Below are 20,827 nucleotides of genomic sequence, written 5' to 3'. Positions count from 1 at the left end.
TCCACAGTGATGAGTATTTTTTGTTCTTTGAAAGAGGGGAAGCATAGAAATCATAGAGTCTGGCAATTCCTTGCTTGTTTTGTAGATATGTTTCAAAGCTTTGTGAAAAGGATGTTCTAACATCTTCAAAAAGTAGTGAGTACTCTTTTTTCTTTACATTTTCTGCGAGGTCCTCTGGTACAAACAGTGAAGGAGGCATTTGAACCTAGTGCAACCAACCTGTGATTGGTTTAAAATTACAGAAGGATCCAGGGAAGACAATCCTCTGACTACCTTATATCTCAAGGGGCTTCTTTCTTTTAACTTCTCAACCGTAGTTCTCAAAAATGTCTGGCATTCCTTTCGGAATTGCAACAATTCAAGTTCGGTTGCCTGTACTTCCTTTAGGAACTTCTGGGTCTGGAAGCCGACATCAACTATATTTACGGGAAGCAAGTTTTCAGCATCATTAAGATCAAGTGTCATGAGTGTACTTACTTGGCTGTACAAGCCGACTCATAAGTGATCTCATGAGATTATGCAATTTAGAGGATAAATAAGGAGCCAAGGGACTTGCAGATTGAAAATGTGTCAAAAAAGGTTGACATTCAGAACAAATAGTCTTGAAAAAAGACAACTTACATTTGATAAATTTATCACTAACTGCTCTGCAACAACTTTGTAAGGCTTTGACTTTACATAGGAGATAACCCAGTATTGAAACTGTCCAAAAGATCTACAGCTGTTGAATGTCCCAGAAAAATACTGTTGTAATATCTTGTGCACACCCTGTTAACATTCACATCATAATATCTAATAAATAAGTCCATCTGTCCCTTTTGAACAACCTTGTTCAGTGTTTCATCAAAACATACAACACACTGCCTCAACTGGTCTTTTAGCATCGACTCAAAGTACAGTGCTAGCCCATGAGTAATCAGGTATGAACACTTTGTTGATCCCATGCTGAACTTTGAAGCTGTAGAACTATCCTGAAACATAGTTTTAAATGTTTCACTAATCCCGTCACAACTACGAAACGACATATTATGCTGAACCACACTGAGAGCCCAAAGTACTTCAGACTTGGTTACTTCATCACGGAAAATGAAACTGTCTAACCCTTGAGCAGGACTCCTCCATGACTTGAGGGTGGGGGGGTCACTGTATTCGTAACATGTTCACTGTTACTGGGCTGTTCGTTTGATGCAGATTCAACCACATGTTTTGATGATGAAGCACCAACACTGAAAAATGATGACAGGGATGTACAACTCAAAATTATAAATTCCAGAAATAAGATTGAATCTCAACCCGAATCTTTTTCGCCTATTTCTATATTTGTCAGCTATAATTTTGGTTATGTTGCTGTCCACCCATCGGTAGATTTTGTACTTTTTCCTGACTTTTGACCTCATATTTCCCTATTTTCCTGTCTTTTCCTGACAAATCTTGAAATTCCGGAGATTTCCTGCCTGTGGGCACCCTGTTAAAGTTTTTCCATTTACATTATTTTTGACAACTATAGAAAAGTTGTGTTTTGAAATTGCAAAAGCACATCACTTAAATTTTTTTATATATATATTTATGGATTGGGAGAATTTTGTCTGGGTCAAATTTTATTTTATTTAGCGGGAAGGAAAGAAAGAGAACTTTGACAGAAAGTGAAAATTCTACGTACCAGAAGAAAAAGAAATTTTATTTGTGAAAAGTCACTACAATGAATCAAAGAGGAAAAAACAATATTCAGTGTAGCACAGACAATCATGTAATAGTTTACCCATACAAAAACTGAAAATACAATGCCTAATTCAAAACAAAAAAAAAGTTCACGAAGTTCTAATCTTCATGAATTAACATCTCTACGCTGGGAGGAATCAGGCAATGTCGACGTCTACAGTGTTTGGTGTTTGAAAGGCAACAGATCCCGTTGTGGTAGCACTAGCAGAGACGATTCCACACAGGTAAAACAGCTACAGCGAAAAATTCAGGCGAAGCCAGGTCAGCTCAGTGGTTAGAGAAATGGCAGTGTATGCCAGAGACCCAGGTTCGAGTCCTGGCCGAGCCTTCATTTTTCGCTGAAAATTTCTACATAAAAGAAAAGTGTTGCCATATCTATTCTGAAAAATCAGTTTTACACATGGGGACTATGAAAGAATATTCCACCTCTGTTGAAATTGTTTAATGTTTTGTGAAAAGTTGGGACATTACTGAGTGCATGATGAGGAAACTCTTTTGACATTTATTTAAAAAATCTGGTATACAAAATAATGTTCATAAAAATACTAACAAAATTGGAGGCATTTCAGCAATGTGTCTGATAATAATCAATCTCGCCCATCCTGATAAAGACAGTTAGTAAAACCTTTCTCTATATTTCAGGTTGTGCTGTGTTGCCAGAAAGCTCCTGATTGGAAAAGGTGAGACAAAACCCATCAACAGAGTTTGGTTTGCCAGCTTGTATCTCCCATCACCAGATCGTTCTGCAGTTCTTCTGAAATATTCAAATCAACAGGTAAGCACTTTCTTTTATTGTAAATGGCTCCATTCGCCACCATATTGGATTCAATATAGCGCCAATCTCGATATATTTTGCAGGGAAACATAAAACGTAAAGTCATATGTAGGGACATTGAATTTTTAAGATCCTACAACTAGTGGCATCCCCAGTGATGAAATATACATGAATTTTATTTTACAAAGCAACAGAAAATGCCTGCTCTTGCACAGCAAACCACAAGAATAAATCACGTGTAAAACCTTGCATAGTTTAAACTTTGTGTTGACAGGAAATCAGATATTTTTATTTCCCTTCAAACTCATTTGTTAAGTTTATGATGAAATGACACCGACTAAAGCCATGAAATTGTTAAAATGTGCTGGTCAAAATTTCCTGTGCTAAAGCTTTTCATCTGATGGTCTGGACTGAAATGTATTGAGATTGGCAGCACCATTCAAAATTAACTAGAAATACACTGTTCTTAAATACTAAATTCATTCTATTTGATAAAAAAATGTGATGTTTTCTTACATTTGATGTATGTTTGGGCACCCCACCTATGCAACTTGGGAACAAGAAGATTCAAAATTATACCTTCATATTCGATGTTATTTTTTTGCGGTGTTTTAGTTCTGGAAATTGAGACAAATTTTAGTTCTAATGACCAAAAAAAAATATGGCTTACCTTTGTGAGAAATGACCAAATATCTTCCATTTGGAAAACAATTTCTTCTCATCATTCACTAAATATGAAATGTTTATTGAATGATAACACCCAAATCTTTGAACACCATCATGCATATCAAGTTTGCCCTAACAATGATAAAAAATCCCCGCGACCTCATAATACCATTTTGTATACACACACATACATGCCCTGGCCTCCCTCCCCCAAACATAATACTTTTGGAGGAAAAAAAATGTGATTTTTTTTGGTGAAAATTTCCCCCTTCCTACAAGTCCCCCCCGAAAGCAAATTCTATTTGAGGACTAGGTTAAACACTGTGCCAAACTAATACATGAAGCGTGACGGTCTCTTTGGAGTTGAACTTTCACCAGCTAGACTGGAAATAACAGATCTAATAACGCTTCAGGTAGTTGTTTTTGAACATAAGTGTTATGCAATACAAACTGGGGATATTTTGCTGTGTTTTTTGCATGAAAGTGCAAAATTCGTTGTTATTCTGAAAAAGTGGCTTATTCGCGATTTCGAAACAATGGAAACTTGCCTCCTTTATCTACCCAAATACATTTTATACACTTTTTATTTTGCTTTCCTCAACATTTCATTGTTATCGTTAAAACAAAAACTTCATATCCCTACTTACAAATGTTCCATTATTGTGACAAGAATTGCAAACTTGTTGCTAATAATTTTGGAGGGAAATAAATGTGATTGTTTTTTCATTGAAAATTTGCCTCATCAAATTAAAAATTCAGTATGTAGTAGTAGGATGGCTCATGTATCTCTGAGCATTACCTGAGTCAGTGTTAAAATATTTTTATATTAATAAAAATATATAAAAACCTAAATGACTTACGACCAGTGAGTATGGTCTGTCGATAAATGCAATGTTTTGGGGGTCTTACCGCCACCTTCTTCAGGCTTTTCGTAGGCACGATTCACCACCATGCCACGTCAAGTTGTATCAAACAAGAAAAAGAGTGCTGGTTGAAGTGGTAAAGCAAATTTTGATAAAACTTGTCTTCGCTCAAATATATTGATCTTATCCCTTAGCATCTTACTTTAAAAAACACCACTAAAACTTATAAAAGCAGTTAAAACTATAAAATTCCAGTCCCCACACGGCCGTGTGGCCAACAGCTGTTACTTCCTTATGGAATGCATTTTTCGACCGATGATGCTCACTGGTCGTAAGTATTTGAGATTTCTATATATTTTTTAATATTTTTATTATTTTTATTAATATAAAAAATATTTTAACATTTGCTAAAAGTGAGTAATTCGCACAATACAAAATTTGAACTGAGTCAATGCGTTCCAAAAAGTGAATTTCAAGGTCATGCCCTAAATTTTTCATGAGTGAAATATGAGTAGGCTCTGTATAAGTGCTGTCTGTATTCCTGCCCATCTGATGTCTTCCCAGCACAACGTGTCAGAACTTTTCATTGAATAATACATGTCAGGCCAATAATATTTGCATATATGAACCGGTATCTTGATTTTCAAAATTGCTAGGTGAGTTCAAAGTTCGGAATTAACTATGCACACAAAATATTGCATGACTTTAAAATTAACCTCCCTTTACATATTAGGTGTTGATGTCCAGTAGATAGATCAACTTGTCCTGAAATTCTCCCCCTTTGTATTTGGGAAAGCAACCAATCAAAATGTTCCATTTGTCACATAAAGGTATAAGAAGACCAAGGAATCAAAGTGCCTCTTTAACATGTCATTAGTTAATGAGCCTATAAAATTGCTTCAGTAAACAAGAAAATATTAGCAGGGTGGTAAATTGGCTCAGTCGTCCGTGCTTGGCCACGGGAGAGGCAGGTCGAAGCTAAGCAGTTGTGCGGGCTTAGATAACGCGTGACGCGGAAAACCGAGTGCGAGTGTTGAGCCAAGTGGAAAATAGGACTCTGATCGGTAATAGTATTTGACAATAGTTAATAAGAACAAAAAGGATAGAAATGGAACGTGAAAATACCATTTTGATAAATTTCGCATATGGAGCAGCAAAACCCAGTGCAATGGACGTGCATGGGTTCATTTACAGTAAGTTTAAACTCAGTATTGATGAAATTTTAGCAATACAAATACCGACAACTGCGCGAGGTGTTTATTTGAAATTAGTGCGACAACGTACTATGTTAAAATTGCTAGAACAGTACCCAGGTGAATTAGAATTTAAGTATGATAATGGGAACGTAGTGGAAGTAAAAATTAGCGACGCAAGTCGAACAGTGAAATACGTACGTGTATTTAATTTACCTATGGAAGTTGAATTAAGACAAGTGCACGGGAAATTCAGTGAATATGGAACAGTGGATGAAGTGACAGAAGAAATGTGGAGTGAAAAGTTTCGTTACCCCGTGCCCAGTGGCGTACGTACGGTAAAAATGTCATTAAAGAAGCCAATACCATCATTTGTAACTATTGGCAAATATAAGGCACACGTGATATATACGGGACAAACTCCAACGTGTGAGTTCTGTGGTTCGGATGAACATTTAAGATACAGTTGTAACCAGCGGCAAATGACTACCCTACGGGTCCCACCGAAAGTCAAGGCAACCTACAGTAAGGCAGCTTTCCCCAGTGAGACCGACATAGTAAGCTCAGAGGGTTTAGCTAGTGCATCAAATCAGAAGAAAAATGAGGTTACCTCACAAATGAAGCCAACCAGTAATAATGAGATGGGAAAACAAATAGGAAGAACACAAGAGGAGGGAGCAAATAAAAAAACGTCAGAACCTCAAGATAAAAAACACTCGAAGGAAGAAAAAGAATCAAGAGAATCAATGAAGAGTGAGAAGAAAAAGGAAGAATTCATGGACACATCCCTCCCCCCCACTACCTTATCACCAGAGGAAACTGCATCCGCCACTAAATCACTGAGTGACAAACAAGAATCAGAAGAAGACAGTGATCTCATTTCCACTTGTGGGAGTGAGAATAGTAATCAAATGAAGGTAAGTGAAACTAAGCTTAAACGAAAAACAAAAACAAAAAACTCTATAGCAAAACGGCGTTCTACCAGACGATTAGGAAATAACTTTTCAAATAGTGCTCCAATTATTGGATTAAATTCTCCAGTAGTGAAGATGGGGACTGGTAATCGAAGTAAAGAAAGCGAAAAGGCAGCTCAAGAACATAGTACTTAGAGTAATTTATTTATATGGAAAATATGTATTATACAAAAGTGTGGATTATTTTAATACTATTAATAGTATTATATAGGAATATGGAAACATCAGTAATACGAGTTGCAAATATAAATATAAATAATATACAAAATGAAACAAAGTTAAAATCACTACGTAGTTTCTTGCATCAAAAAAGTATAGATGTTGCGATGTTGCAAGAAGTAGGCCGAAATTCGCTAGAATGTAATCAAAATTACATAGAATATAATAATTATAATTCAAGTGGTACAGGAACTGCAATTTTAGTTCGTAAAGGACTATCATTTATCCAAGTACAAAAAGAATCCAGTGGAAGATTAATCATGGGGAAATTGGGAACCTTGACATTAATTAACGTTTATGCCCCGTCGGGATCAAGATACCGGAACGAAAGAAGTAATTTTTATACATATATAGTACCACAATACATTGCAGGTAGTGCAGGTTCAATGTATTTAGCAGGAGATTTTAATTGCGTATTATGTAATGTGGACCAAACACCGGGTTATAATTTTTCAAATGCTTTGCAAAAATTGGTGCACAACTTGCAGTTAAAGGACGTGTGGCAAGAAAAAAGAGGCAATGAACTCGGATACACATACGTCACTGCAACTAGTGCCTCGAGAATAGATAGGGGATATGTTTCAAGTGAACTAAAATCAAACATTACCTCTGTTCATATGGAACCGGTGATTTTTAGTGATCACCATGCTGTAATTACAACAATGAAATCACCGGTAAGGTTAACTAGAATAGGGAGGGGAACTTGGAAAATGAATACATCACATTTAATTGAAGAAGATTTTAGATTTGGTTTTGACAAACAGTGGGAAAAATGGACTAAGAGATCGTTATATGAACAAAATATTAATAGATGGTGGACAGAAATTTTTAAGCCAAATTTCCAAAGATATTGTAAACAATACTCCTGGGAAAAACAACACGAATGGTATAATAAATTTAATTTCCATTATGCAGTATTACACGACCTATATAAGAAAAAGAACAATGACCGTGACACGCAAACGAAAATTAAAAAAGTAAAAGCACAACTACTGCGCCTACAGGCAACAAAAGTAGAAGGAATACGTATACACAGTGCGCTCCCCAATACAGATATTGAAGAAGAAATAAATTTAGTTCACGTAACAAATATATATCAGCGACAAAAACAGAGTCTGATAACAGAAATGCAGGATAATCATGGAGTAGGCCATAATGAGGGGAACCAAATACAACAAATAGTGTATAAATATTTGGAAAATAAATATTCAAACGCATATCAAAATAATGAGAAGGCTAGTCAATTTTTAGACAAATACATACCAATCCTGAAATCAGAAGAAATGGTTGGATTAAACCAACCATACACAAATGAAGAAGTGTATAAAGCAATAGTACAGGGGGTACGGGGAACAGCACCTGGGGAAGATGGAATAGCGACTAATGCATATAAAGTTTTATGGCCAACAATGGGTAATACTTTAACAAAATGGGTTAATACAGTATTAAACAAAAATAATTTAGTAAATTATGAGACAACAGGAATAATAATTTTAATACCAAAAAATAGTCAACCCAAGGAGATGAAAGATTACAGACCAATAACTTTATTTAACACAGACTATAAAATACTGACTAGATGTGTAGCAAATCGATTAAAGTTGATTTTGACAAAACTGGCTACACCATATCAATATGGAGTAGTTGGAGAAAAAAAAAATACCATTTATTGACACTATTACGAGATGAAATAATAAAATCTCAAGACTCGCAACAAAATAAATACCTCGTAGCGATTGATTATTCACAGGCATTTGATAGAGTGGGACATAGTTTTTTGTTAAAAACAATACAAAAGATGGGTATTCATGGACAAATGTATGAAAATATTAAAACATTAGTGACAAATATAAGCTTAAAGGCAAAAATCAATGGGTTTTTAACTAATAAATGCATAGTCAAAAGAGGACTTCCGCAAGGAAGCCCATTAAGCTTACCCCTTTTTGTAATGGCCTTGGCACCTTTCCTTCAACACTGTCGCACGACCGTAAATAATAACATTACAGGAACAGAATTTACGATTGGAGCTTATATCGACGATGTCACAGTCATATGTCAAAATCAGGCAGCGATTAAGAACTTAATGGAATGTATACGACAATATGAAATAGAATCTGGTGCCTTAGTGAATAAGACTAAAACGTGTTACTTAACATTAGGAAAACAACACGAACAGCCACCTGACGTGACGTTTAAAAAAGTGGATCAAGTTAAAATCCTAGGAGTGTTTTTTACAAATGACACTACAAAAAGCATAAAACTTAGTTATGATAATATATATCAGAATATTAATTATACCATACACAAATTTATACAACGACCCTTCACTTTATGTACGCGAGTCAAAATAGCAAATGTATATATCTTATCAAAACTGTGGTATGGAGCCCAAATTTGGCCATGTGATAATCGTAACTTAGCACGAATAAAGAAAAGTTTAAACCGGTTCCTTTGGGCAGGAAATGTTTTCCGAGTGAATCAGCAAACACTTAGCTTACAAAAACAGCAAGGAGGAATGAGTTTGGTGGACGTTGGTAAAAAAAACAAAAGCTTTGTTTAATCATCGATATTTTTCAATGATTCAATCTAAAGAAAATGTCGAGGACATTCCAGGGTATACATATATAAGAGATATTCCATTAGAAGCACCAGTGAATGAGATCAAAATTCCCACTTCCCAAAAAGTATATCGAGAAGCTATAATGGAATATTTATATGGACTTATAAAGAAAATAGACTATAATCAGCTAACAGTGAAAGATTTGTATAATCAATACCTTACTCAAAATATGGATACGCCGCACATAGTGAAGAAACACCCACAATATAATTGGAACAGAATTTTTACCAATATCTCGGCAAAACACTTATCCAATAGACAATGCAGTCAATGGTACCAAGTTGTTCACGAACTAATTGATAATAAAGCAAAACGACATCGGTTGGGGTTTAGTTCAGACCCTAATTGTGAGCAGTGTTTATTAGAAGATACAATAGCACACAGGATGGCGCACTGTGGAAAGGCAAAACAAGACTGGCCGGTACTCCAAAAAATGATAGCACATATAAGTCGATCATCAGTTCAGTGTATTACTCCGAAAGTAATAATTTTTCCGGAATTTAATTTTTTCCCTGCTACAAAGCATCGAGCGATACAGTGGATTATAGGTACGTACATGATATATATTTTTTTCAATGGACAAACAGGAAACAATATGAGGGACTATTACCGAAGTGAATATGGGAAAATTTTACCTAGTAAAAAAAAAATGTTATATGCAAACTATATTCAACACACACTGTATGACTCAACAATAATGTAACATTTGTGAATGTAACCACAAATGAAGTATGGTTAAACTTTGTTAAAAAGTAGTAGAATGTAATAGTTATATTGTAAATAAAAAAAATTAAAAAAAAGTCGGTAACGCGTCTGACTACCATGCTAAAGGTCCCGGGTTCGATCCCCGGCCGGTTCAAATCCGGGAACTTTTCTAACGATGGAAGCGGCCCTGCGCCCACCCAGCGTCGAATAACATGGGTACCTGGGGGAAACCCTGGGGGGTAAAGGCGGTCAGGGGCGTGATGCTGATCACATCACCCCACTCACGACCGGATCAAGAAAGTGTGAGGCGTTACCCCCACACCCCCTATACGCCTTCATGGCGTGGTGCTATGCACAGGTAAATTTTTAGTGAATCATTATCCTAGTAAACGGTTACTCTATTACGGCAAGCTAAGTGTGAGCTACCATGCTCATTGGAAAATATTGTTACTTTCTACTCCACATTTAATATTCAATGAACTGCATGATCTTGATTCTAAACATCTCAAAGTATTGAGAAACAAAATTCACTGACTTTCCAGGCAATTAATGTATTTAAGCATTTTTGTAAGAAGGTCAGCATAATTTAGCTAACAAAGTGATATTGAATAGAAATGTATTGTTTGCAAGAAAGTGGAAAATTCGAATAGCCACTCACTATACATGGCCTTTTCCTCGAGTATTTAAAATACATTACAAATTGTAACTGGTAATATTCACTATATCAATTTTGCTATGGTTGACTGTGCTTCAATATAAAAGAAAATGAATGAATCTAATATGGTGCAAACTAAACATTAATACTGATGAGGTATTGTGTTTATATAAATTAATTTGCAGAGAAGGCCCATGGAACTCAATCAAGAATCATAATTGCAACAAGCAGTGTGATTTCTGCATGAAAAATACTGTTTGTATCATTGCATTTTGAAAATAAAATCTGTGTACAATTGCCTGTTATTTAATTTTTTGTTTTTTAAAAAATATTGTTCGTATAGTTGCATTTTTGAAAATAAAATTTTAAGCAGGGCCTATATATCTGTAGCAGGCATGCACGCCACTATACGCCCTGGACTCAACCTAGCCAACCAGTAACCCTTTCCTCTCCTCCCCGAAACTACACGCCCACCTTACAGTAAACACTGGGTAAAGTACTTTTTGTTCTCTATCAACTGTTTCTGGCAACACTGACCGTAGAGACGCTACGGTCAGTATTCTGTACCTCTACTCTGTGATGCCGATCTACCTACTTTCTACGTTGAAAATGCGACATATACCTTGAAATATAGAACTACTTCTCTTCGTGTGGTGACAGGCACGTATCCAGAAATTCTTTTCGGGGGGGGGCTAAACATCATTTTTTTTACAGGGGTATAGATAGAACCTCGCAAAGTTTAAGGTCGATGGTGGCGATTCAGTCCCAAAACGGAAGGGGGGGGGGGGGTTGAGGAGGCAAGAAAAGTTTACTTTCTCTTGGTAGACAAAGGTTAGGAATAAAAAGCCATAGTGCGGGGCCAAAAATGGAGAGCAACTGTCTCCTAAATTTGCCACTGTTTAAGCTGATGTTTTTTCTTTCAGAACGTGATATCGGGACATTTTGTATCATGTGACTCCTCTGTTGCAATGTACGAACGTTGTGTTTGTGCAGAAACGATCTCAGTATGTATATGTGTGACCGTTTCACGAAGCTGTTATGCAATGGACAATCCATTCGAATGTGTTCTCCCAGGTTTAGATAAGATCCTTTATGGTGTTGTCGCCTGCTTTCGAAACTTAACCTTAACAAAAATCCTAATTTTCCATCCTTGTGACTTGGATCTTCAAGATTTAGGAAGAATTCAGACCGAAGGCACACACATGTCGTTTGCAATGAGTGACCCAATCAACTTAAACTTTTCACGCCGTAGCGGCACGACAGGCTGCACAAGCCTGTGTTAGATTTGTGAAATCCTCAAGCGACACGTATAGCTTGTAGCTTCGGTGTGAAACCTGGTGGGTCAACCTCATTGTCACCTTGAAACGGCAGCTCGTGTTGACCACAGAAGAAAAATATCTTGTCAACCTGTGGGAATGTCCCTTAGTTTTATTCTATCTCCTTTTTCTGTGCTTGTTAATTAAACAGGCAACATCTTACGGTTGGACATACACAAGAGATGTGCCATGCAGAAATTTTAGCGGAAAATGCTGACTCCACCAGGCATACCGTGCCATTGCTCTACAGCGACCAAGGAATATATAAGTAAGTATTTTACAGCGACAGCAAAAGATCAAGCGAAGCCAAGGGTGATTCGGTAGCTCACTTGGTAGAACAAAGAATGCAGTGGCGTGCCCAAGGGGGGTTGGTGGGGGTTATAACCCCCCCCCTTTGGCCCAGTATTCCTAAAAAAAAGAACGTCAAAGGTAGGAAAAGATGGCGAAATGTGGGCTGACTACCAGAAAAAGTGTATATAACCCCTCCCTTTCGAAAATCCTGGGCACGCCACTGAAAGAATGGCACGGTATAGGCTATGCCAGAGACCCTGGTTTTGGAGTCATGGTCGAGATTGCTTTTTCCGCTAAAATTTCCACATATGCAAACATCTTCTTGCTTTCTCTTCTCGACATTCATAAAATTTTCGGCCTTCATGGCTGCCCCATTTGATGAATTTTTGACACTATTTTATGGGTTGAGTGAAAACTGCCATTTTTAAGACATCTCCGTAACACTAGCAGGTTGAAATATTGCCAACAGTCGCATGCAACATGTCTAAGTATTGGCTATACATTTAGGGGAAAATCGTAAATCAAGATTTTGTGCCGAAATTGGACTCTTGAGAGAATTCTAGGCTGCCCCCGGTTACATTCTCTTCGCTCACTTTCGCCACTACTGTGCCTGTTTTTTTTTTTTAATTGATTCAGCATGGCGTATACATTGGAGCAATGCGTGTGCATTGCTGAAGAGTATTTTACTACTCATTCTTACACTCATGTGCAAGAGGTTTTCTAATAAAAATTCCCCTGCTTCTGCTATACCTCGCAAAGCAACTGTTTTACAACCAGTCAAACACCAACAAATGATCCCACAAATTGTTTAAGAGTTGATATTTATTGTTGAAAATCAGTTCTCAGATGTTTTCAGCAAATTAACAATTTTTTTAAAAAAATAATGTAATTGCTTTTATTTAGATAAATGCTAACATAAATTTATGAACCCAGTGATAGCCTACAGGATTAGTTTAATGCAGAACACCCGGTGTAAATATCTCTTACGATTTTCATGATATACATTTTCAAAGTTCGGATTGCGCGACATTTGAAACATACTGTAGTATGCACAATTGCTAGTAGGTGGTTTCCTGGCACTTGATTTTCAGAGCTGGCACCTAGCTTTGAAGAAAAATTTTCGAGCACTGCATATAATTCTCTGCACTGATGGAAACCTCTATAAAGATCAGCGACCATTTTTTTTCTTTCGTCAGCATTGTTATGATTTCTTTCTTCTATTGTTTCTTCAAGTGGTCTGTTCGTGGTTTTTGATAATTGCCTATAGCTTAATGTGAGTTATGTTGTTTTTTTTAAAATTTTTTGCATTGATGATAAACGGTTTATTTTCCTCCTGCTTGTTCTTCCTCGCACTGGTGAAAGAATTTCAGATGCTTTCAAGGTATCACCAAGTCGTGCTCGGGAAATTATTTAATGCAAGTTGTAATATGAAGGGTAGTTTTCTTCTTAATACGTTCTATGTATTTGTTCCACGTAACATCTCTAGTAAATGTACCATTTCAAGCTTTTTCAAAAACTGTTAGGAAGAGGCCCAATGTTCGCGCATAAATATTACAGTTCGCTGTTGGGGATAGTGCGGCAGAAGGGCTTTTAAAGATGGCACAGTTTATGTGTTCTTCGCATTTTGTCCTGTGGCAGATGGAAGGTATAATGTACTATGTATTTTGTACCTCCATTGGTTACATTGAAAAGGTTCAAAAAAATGTGTTTTTAAGGGCAGGATGATTTCATTTTGTATTTCAGTACATAGTTCAATAAGACTGCAACGTGTATCTGAATGTTTACACTGTATGGCCACTTTCTTGGAGAAGATTGATTGATTGATTGATTTAGTTTATTTTACTTCGCGTTTTGTGCCTCTTGGCTAATTTGCGAAGATGGGGATGAGTGATGAAATTGATGAATGGACATTCACAAACAACCAAGCCCGACCGGGATTCGAACCCGGGACCCTTGGCGTCGCGTCGCAGCGCGATGTGCTAACCACTCGGCCACAGGGTCGGGCTTGGAGAAGAAGACTTAATACATATCATCATGGACTTTCAGGGGGAGGGCAAGGAGGGGACAGCACCCCTGGAAAATGAATGTCAATCTAAAGTTATATATTTCACACATATATTTTAATTTCAGTCAGTAATTTGTTAATCAGTGGCGGCGATTAGGAATGCAGTTCCACTATGCTAAACCTTATCTACCACCCTCGGCACATCTAAGTGGTTAATCCTAACCCCGCCGCTGTGGGGGCAGACAGTGATGTATATATATCATTGGGGGCAGATAGCTGACCTCACTGGACCATATTAGTCTGACATGACAGCAGAAAACAAGTAGGAGTTGAGTCTAAACAAATAAAAACACATTATTCTCCCTATCCATTGAGTTTCCAATTCCAAAGGGTAACTCATCTTTACATTGATGTACGATACTAATCACAGTTTTGTTTCATAACTGCTGTCACAATAATTAAAGCTACCCCTTCCGATGGAAAATCCCATGATTTACATAGGAGAAAAACATGTTTGCCTGTTGTTCGACTCAAATCCTGGTTTGTTGTCTGCTCTGATGTCACCACTAATATACCCCCCCCCGCAGCACTCGGGCAGTTTGTTTCTTTATACAGCACATTTGAAAAAGGTACAATCAACAGCAAAGATAATAGGCAAAATGGCCACCACTATTTTGAGTCTCTTTTCATTTTCCTAGGTTTTTATACAAAATTCACAGAGGAAAATTTCAGGCTGCGACATCATTGCCACCAAGTTTGTATTGCGTCTTTCAGTCACAACGTTGTTAACCGCTCTCATTTTTATTTAAAGAAAATTGCGTAATTTGCATATGCCCGTAGCTCCTTCCTTAACCCATTTCTTTCTTTGTGCAACTGATTTTGTGAGGCCCCAGAATCATGATTTCATGAGCACTTCCGGTGCTGGTTCTGGGATATGTGGAAAAACATATTTTGCGTTCCGAAGTGGGTGTAGTGCTTATTCCTTTTGCCACGGATCGAGGTTTGTTCGCATGCACATGCAGGCTTTTTTGTGAATGCTTAAGGACTGTGCTTGGTTTCTTGTGCAGGGGGAGCAGGTTGAGTGGGTATGTATATTCCTGATAGCGGGAAGCCAGGTTTTATTGAGGGCCCCGGGTTAGTGTTGAGGTTAGCGGGAGTGAGAACCTTTCCAAGGTGGATTTCGCATGCATGACTATTTTGGCAGAGTCTATGTTATGATTTCCGTCTATAAGGTGGCACGAAAGGCCTGTTCTCCTCCCAAGTTGGTGGTCAGCATCATGCTCCTTGAGCCTATCATCAAGTCTGTGCTTTGTCATACCTACATACTTGCTTCCACAAGTGCAGGATCATGTAACATCATTTGAAATGGGTTAGGTGGGAGGCTATGGAAGGAGGGGGTTGGTCTGCTATCCTGAAAGTGTGTCTGGTTAGAACTTTTTGAATTTCTTGGTTAGGTCAGGATGGGGGAGGCCGATGAATTTTTCTTTTATCCTTTCTTTCTAAGGGCGTGGCTGGTTCATTTTTTTTTTTTTGGTCGTGTCCAGGAGGTGGTGGAGTTCTTATTGGCTGTCCCATTGTTGATGCCAAGGGAACTGATACGATCAAATTCAGTCTGCAGGTCTTCAGGTTCTGAGGTAAGGTTGACGGCTCTCTGGAAGAAGTTGATCCAAATGATTTTTTGGCATGCAGACTGACCACAAAGTAGGTGTATTGCATTCCAGAGTTGGGTTTCCTGTATACATTGGTCTTGAATTTGTCATTCTTCCTGCTTATGGCGAGATCCAGGTAGTTTAGCATGTTGTCATTTTCTTCTTCTGGTACAAAGTGGATGCTCGGGTGGGCAGAGTTAAACAATCGTACTTGACTTAATTCCTCTTACTCCATCAGGAGCATAGGGCATCAGTGAAATGCCTCCATTTGACTCTGTAACAAGCCAACTCTTTGACCTCTCTCCATGTTTTTCCTTTCTCAACTGCTGCTGCTTCTATTGTTCTCTTCCATGTTTTCTTCAGACGTCCTATTTTTCGGGGTCCTCGGGGGTTCCAGTCTACGGCTTCTTGTAATTGCTCGTGGTTTTTGTAAAGAAGGATGGAGTCATCAGCATATCACTTGTAGCCAATTCTGGAGAGGAGGGAAGAGGACAAGACATTGGTTTCTATTGAGTTCATAACTATGTTGAAGAGGTCTTCCTCTTGATAGAAGTATTGGCCTTCAAATGCTTCAATGTCTCGCCTGCAGCAAGACAGTACCACACCTGAGGAAGCCACCAGACAGGTGGTGAAATCGATCGTGAAGAAAATTTGCACAGAAAAAAAAAGCAAGTTTATCAGAGTAAATTACCTATCTCCACGTAACCGCCAAACAAATATCTTTAGATAATCTTTAGTGTAGATAAAAAGTGAGGTTATACGAGGTTTTGCAGTGTGAATGGTGGTGTTGATGGAAATGTTTCACAGAGGTAGAAAACCATTTGAGACATCACTCTCGGGACAGTCATTCCCTTTTATGACAATGGAAGATGCCATACTGGTGTCAAGATACCTTGCATACTGCTCTGACATGAGCTTTGTGAGGGGATTAACATATAAGATAGTAGACTATACATTACTGAAAGATATTTGAATGGTTGTGGAAGTAAAGTTGGTTGAAAACTGTACATACCAATGTTGCCACTTTCTTTTTATCAAACCCTTGAAACGAGAACAATTGGTGGCAAGATTGTAGTCCTAAAACTCAATATAATCAACCACTAAGGCAATCCTTCCTCAAACAAACAAAGCTCAATTACACTTTTCACATTGGAGTGGCATAGCAAATGTTATTCTTTTGGTATAAAATTGCCATGTCATGTGTCCGTTTCATCTTTAATTTTAAAACATCATGTCATAAGTGCTCTAAGTGTTTCCACTTCATGCACTCCATCTTGTGTAGGAAATTGCCATGGCATGTGTTAGTTGCCTTTTCAGTGTGAAATCAACAAAAATAAAGTTTTCACTGGTGCTTAATAAACTTAAGTATTAGTCACTGGCTTATAAATGGTGTAGGACTTATTATTTCATTAATAATTTTATTGTACAAAACTTACGTTATTTACAAAACAATGAGTGAAAAAACATGACATGGCTTGTACAAAAGGAACAAGTATAACTAGCTTTTCTTTTGTTACACAAGGAACATACACAATGATGAAAATACATGTACAAACACATTATAATCAGTCTTTTCTTGTATTATGCGAATGAGATCTGTGTATCAATCTATCAGAATTTTCAAATATTTTACTAAGTATGGCAGTGATTTGCAGTTTACCTGTACGACATTCTGTGGGAGCGAGAGGGGAACGAACACAAACATTGTATGTAAATGTGAAAGTAAGCATTTCGGTTGCATGAATAAACTTTTGCACAATTATAATAAAAATGCACTTTCTTGACCAAGATTTAATAATAAAAAAAATCTATGAGGATAGAATGTGCATATCTATTATATTTACAGGGATTTACTATTTCTTGGGCAAATGCTAACAAGATAAAGAATAATTCACTCAACATTGACATTTATTAGAACTATGACATAGTAATACTGAATATATAGTTCTAAAATCAAGCAATGTGTGTATTATTGTTGTGGTTTCTTTGGTGTATGAAAAGAATCCTTAGCTGATTTATGTACAATACACAGAACTAAGGTATTGCCTTAAAAACCTATAAATTATACACATTCATTCACTCTTGATATCACAAACTAAAATAAAAATTATGGCCATTTGACTTCTCTTTGTGACCATTCCACAGCCACTAAAAAAAAATCAACTAAATTTACATCTGTCAACAGGCTGCTGTAACCATTCTTACTGGAATAACTCCTGAAATGAAGAAATGGCACAACAGAGTGATATGATAGGCAACCTACAAAGCAATTTTTCACCATGCCCGTATGAAATATTTTCTCCAAATAGTTCCATTAACAAATCAGGTACATTTTCTCCACAACTTTGTAGTTCCCTACCGGGACGTTTTAAGCTTCATGTCTTTGACAAGTACTGAAGGATTTAAGTTCATTAGCTGCGCCATCATAGCAACACTTATGTTCATTTCAACGCCAGAGAAAGCCATTCTCGTTTTCAGTGCATTCAGGTCCTCGGTCTTTGGCTTCTGGCCGTAATAAGAATATTCCTCCACACTCGAATCTAGATCCAACGTGCTGCTCTTGCTGCCGTGAAGAATGGATGATAAACGCTCTTCCTGCCATGCCGGGACTGGATTCACAGACTTCCTGGCTGTAGCACGTGGCAACGGAAGGGGGGCACACCGAGTTGTTGATTTTCTTGCAACACACATTTTTTTACGAGGAGGAAAGACTTCCGTGCCATCAACCAATAGACGTTTTTCGCTCTGTGGTTTTGAACCTGGGACATTCTTCTTATCGCCAAACTTGTCGCACATTTCCACAAAGACAAGAGTCCTCAGACGTTTCATTTCTGCTTCTGCTTCGGCTGAACGAATTATCTTCTCCTCAAGTCCAGAATGTGCCGAAGCATGGTGCGTTCGCACCTTTGATGGGAACTCCCACGATTTGTTGCAATAACCACACTGAAATGGTCGAGCGTGTCTTCTCAAGTGATCAAAAATACCAGGGTATGTTTCAGCAACGTAGTTGCAATCAGGACAGTAATACCTCTTGCGGCTAGCCTCAGTTTCCAATGGTTTCTTCTCCGTAGAGTATTTTTCCTCCAAGTGTGAATGGAACACCGCATGGTGAAATTTAACCTTGTCTTCAGTTTCACACACTTCCTCGCACCACAAGCACTTAAACGACACCACTGATTTTGCAGAATGGGGGGATGGCAACATTGACGGTGAAGAGACGTGCGAATCCATAGCTGGTGCTACTTTCCTGCTTGCTTTGTTTTGAACCTGATAGTGAAACTCTGCATTGGGGTGTTCATTATCGAAGTGACGCCTGAGAGTTGGGATGCTAAAAACAGAATAAGGACACTCGCCACACTTGTACTTGCTCGTTTTCACACGTAGAACTCTAAATGATTTGCCTGGATGTTCAGTCTGAAGATGATGTTTTAGTTTTGTCAGTGTACCTTTTTGCTTGCAGTACATACATTTGAAGCACTGTGCCTTACCTGCACCACTTTCATTCCCCTTGAGGAATTCTTCAATCTCCACTTCCTTGTACCGAAAAGGTAAATGGCCACTCTTTGCAATAGCACTGCGCTCGTGCACCACTTCCCAGTGGTCCCGCACTGTGTTCAAAGTTACAGCACGAAGGGGACAGTAGTAGCATCTATAGATCTTTGATGACTCACTTGTAACCTCCTCCTCTTCTGCATCTTCATCCTGTGATGAAGATTCAATGGTTTCTTCAATAACTAACGAATCGAGATCGTCTGGTTCTGAAAAATCATCGAACTGATCTTTCTCAACCAAAAGAGCACTGCTTGATTCTTCGCTTGTCTCCACAGCCGATGATGATTCTACAGCGTCATCTCGACGACTACGCTTCTTCCTGATGCGAACTGGTTTGATGTCAGGTTGACTTGGCATCGGCTTCTCCACAACTTTAATCTCGCAACCTTTATGGTGTTTGGTCGAATGCCGGCGCACATCGTACTCCCTCACAGCCTCAAATTCACAGTAGCCACACTTGAAAGGTTTCTGCACCCAGTGCCTCATTTCATGTCGTTTCAGGTCACCCACCAGGACAGTTTGGTACTCGCAGTACGAACACTGCCTCATATTCGGAGCAGTAGGACCTGGGAACTCCTTGTCCAAATCTGATGCCTCTTCGGAAATTGTATCTTTGTCTGTAGTACACGGGGACTGCCGGTTGAAAGACGACCTCGACACAAAACCTTTACCAGCTGAGAAACTGTCTTCGCTATCTCTCCGTGGATCAGCTGCGCTATCGGCAAAGGTCTTGATAGGACTTCTCAGTTTCTCTGGGCTGCTGGCTGGGGAAATGCCAAGTGGTGACTCTGATGAAACTAGACCATACTCTTTTTCCCAGAATTCATCATCCAGCAACACATGATCAACATTAGGGTTCCTCAGCACCACCACCGGCTTCCCTGGATGAGCAGCGCTGCAGTGGGTCCGCATAACATGATCAGAATTAGTACTTCTGTCACAGTGGCCACATACCCAGCTGCAATAAAAATAGAAAGGGGTCATTAGTATGGAAAAAATAATAATAAAAAAAGAATCACTTTTTGCAACCATCTCTGTTCATTTATAGCAGAGTATTATTGACTATATCATTACTCTGACCAATTTTTTTCTTCGTTGCCGTTGTTTTTAAGTCCACTTTATGCTCTTATAGGCTAATCAGGCATGAATTTAAGAGTTTGAAAGGTTCTTATCCACTGGATGAAATCAAACTCAGGACCCCCTTATTACAAGTTAACCACCACACTATCATTCGGGCAAAAATTTCTCCTTTCCTTCACCGCTTAAGAGAAAGGAGCAAATAGAGCATGAGTACAAGTCTCAAATTTGAATCTGTGAACATTCAATGGAATACAAAGCACAACTCTCAATTAAAAATATTTCTTTAATCCTCTTTTGATTTTGTGCAAGAATTAACTATTATGATACAGGTGAATACTTCAACAGGCTGAGAAAGAATTCTTTAAGTGAAAAAAAAATGAAATAAAAAACCACATCTTTCACAAAATATTCTAAAACCATAGACAAACATAAACCTATAAACTTTTATAATTTTAATTTTGATGATTCATTAATAGTTCTTGAGAAAAAACACATGAAACTGTGAATATTAAAAAGTCTAGTTACTACAAGTTAAGTTTTTGTTA

At 37.9% G+C, this 20,827-nt stretch overlaps 1 protein-coding gene across 3 annotated transcripts in view; it reads right to left on the bottom strand.

The window, feature by feature from the left end:
• Positions 1-17,048: 17,048 nt before the first annotated feature.
• LOC146002476 (uncharacterized) overlaps positions 17,049-20,827 on the bottom strand; it is a 117,573-nt gene continuing 113,794 nt past the window's right edge. For all 3 annotated transcript variants that reach the window (XM_083140354.1, XM_083140356.1, XM_083140355.1), the window contains one exon: positions 17,049-20,160. In XM_083140354.1, the coding sequence (XP_082996480.1) occupies positions 18,006-20,160 (2,155 nt within the window). In that variant the 3' untranslated portion in view covers positions 17,049-18,005. The remainder of the gene's footprint in view (positions 20,161-20,827) is intronic.

This window comes from Lepisma saccharinum, chromosome 18 (assembly GCF_977018435.1).
Source record: "Lepisma saccharinum chromosome 18, izLepSacc3.1, whole genome shotgun sequence".
Taxonomy (NCBI): Eukaryota; Metazoa; Arthropoda; class Insecta; order Zygentoma; family Lepismatidae; genus Lepisma; species Lepisma saccharinum.
The sequence above is the reverse complement of the archived record's forward strand: the minus strand, read 5'-3'. Positions and strand labels throughout refer to the sequence as shown.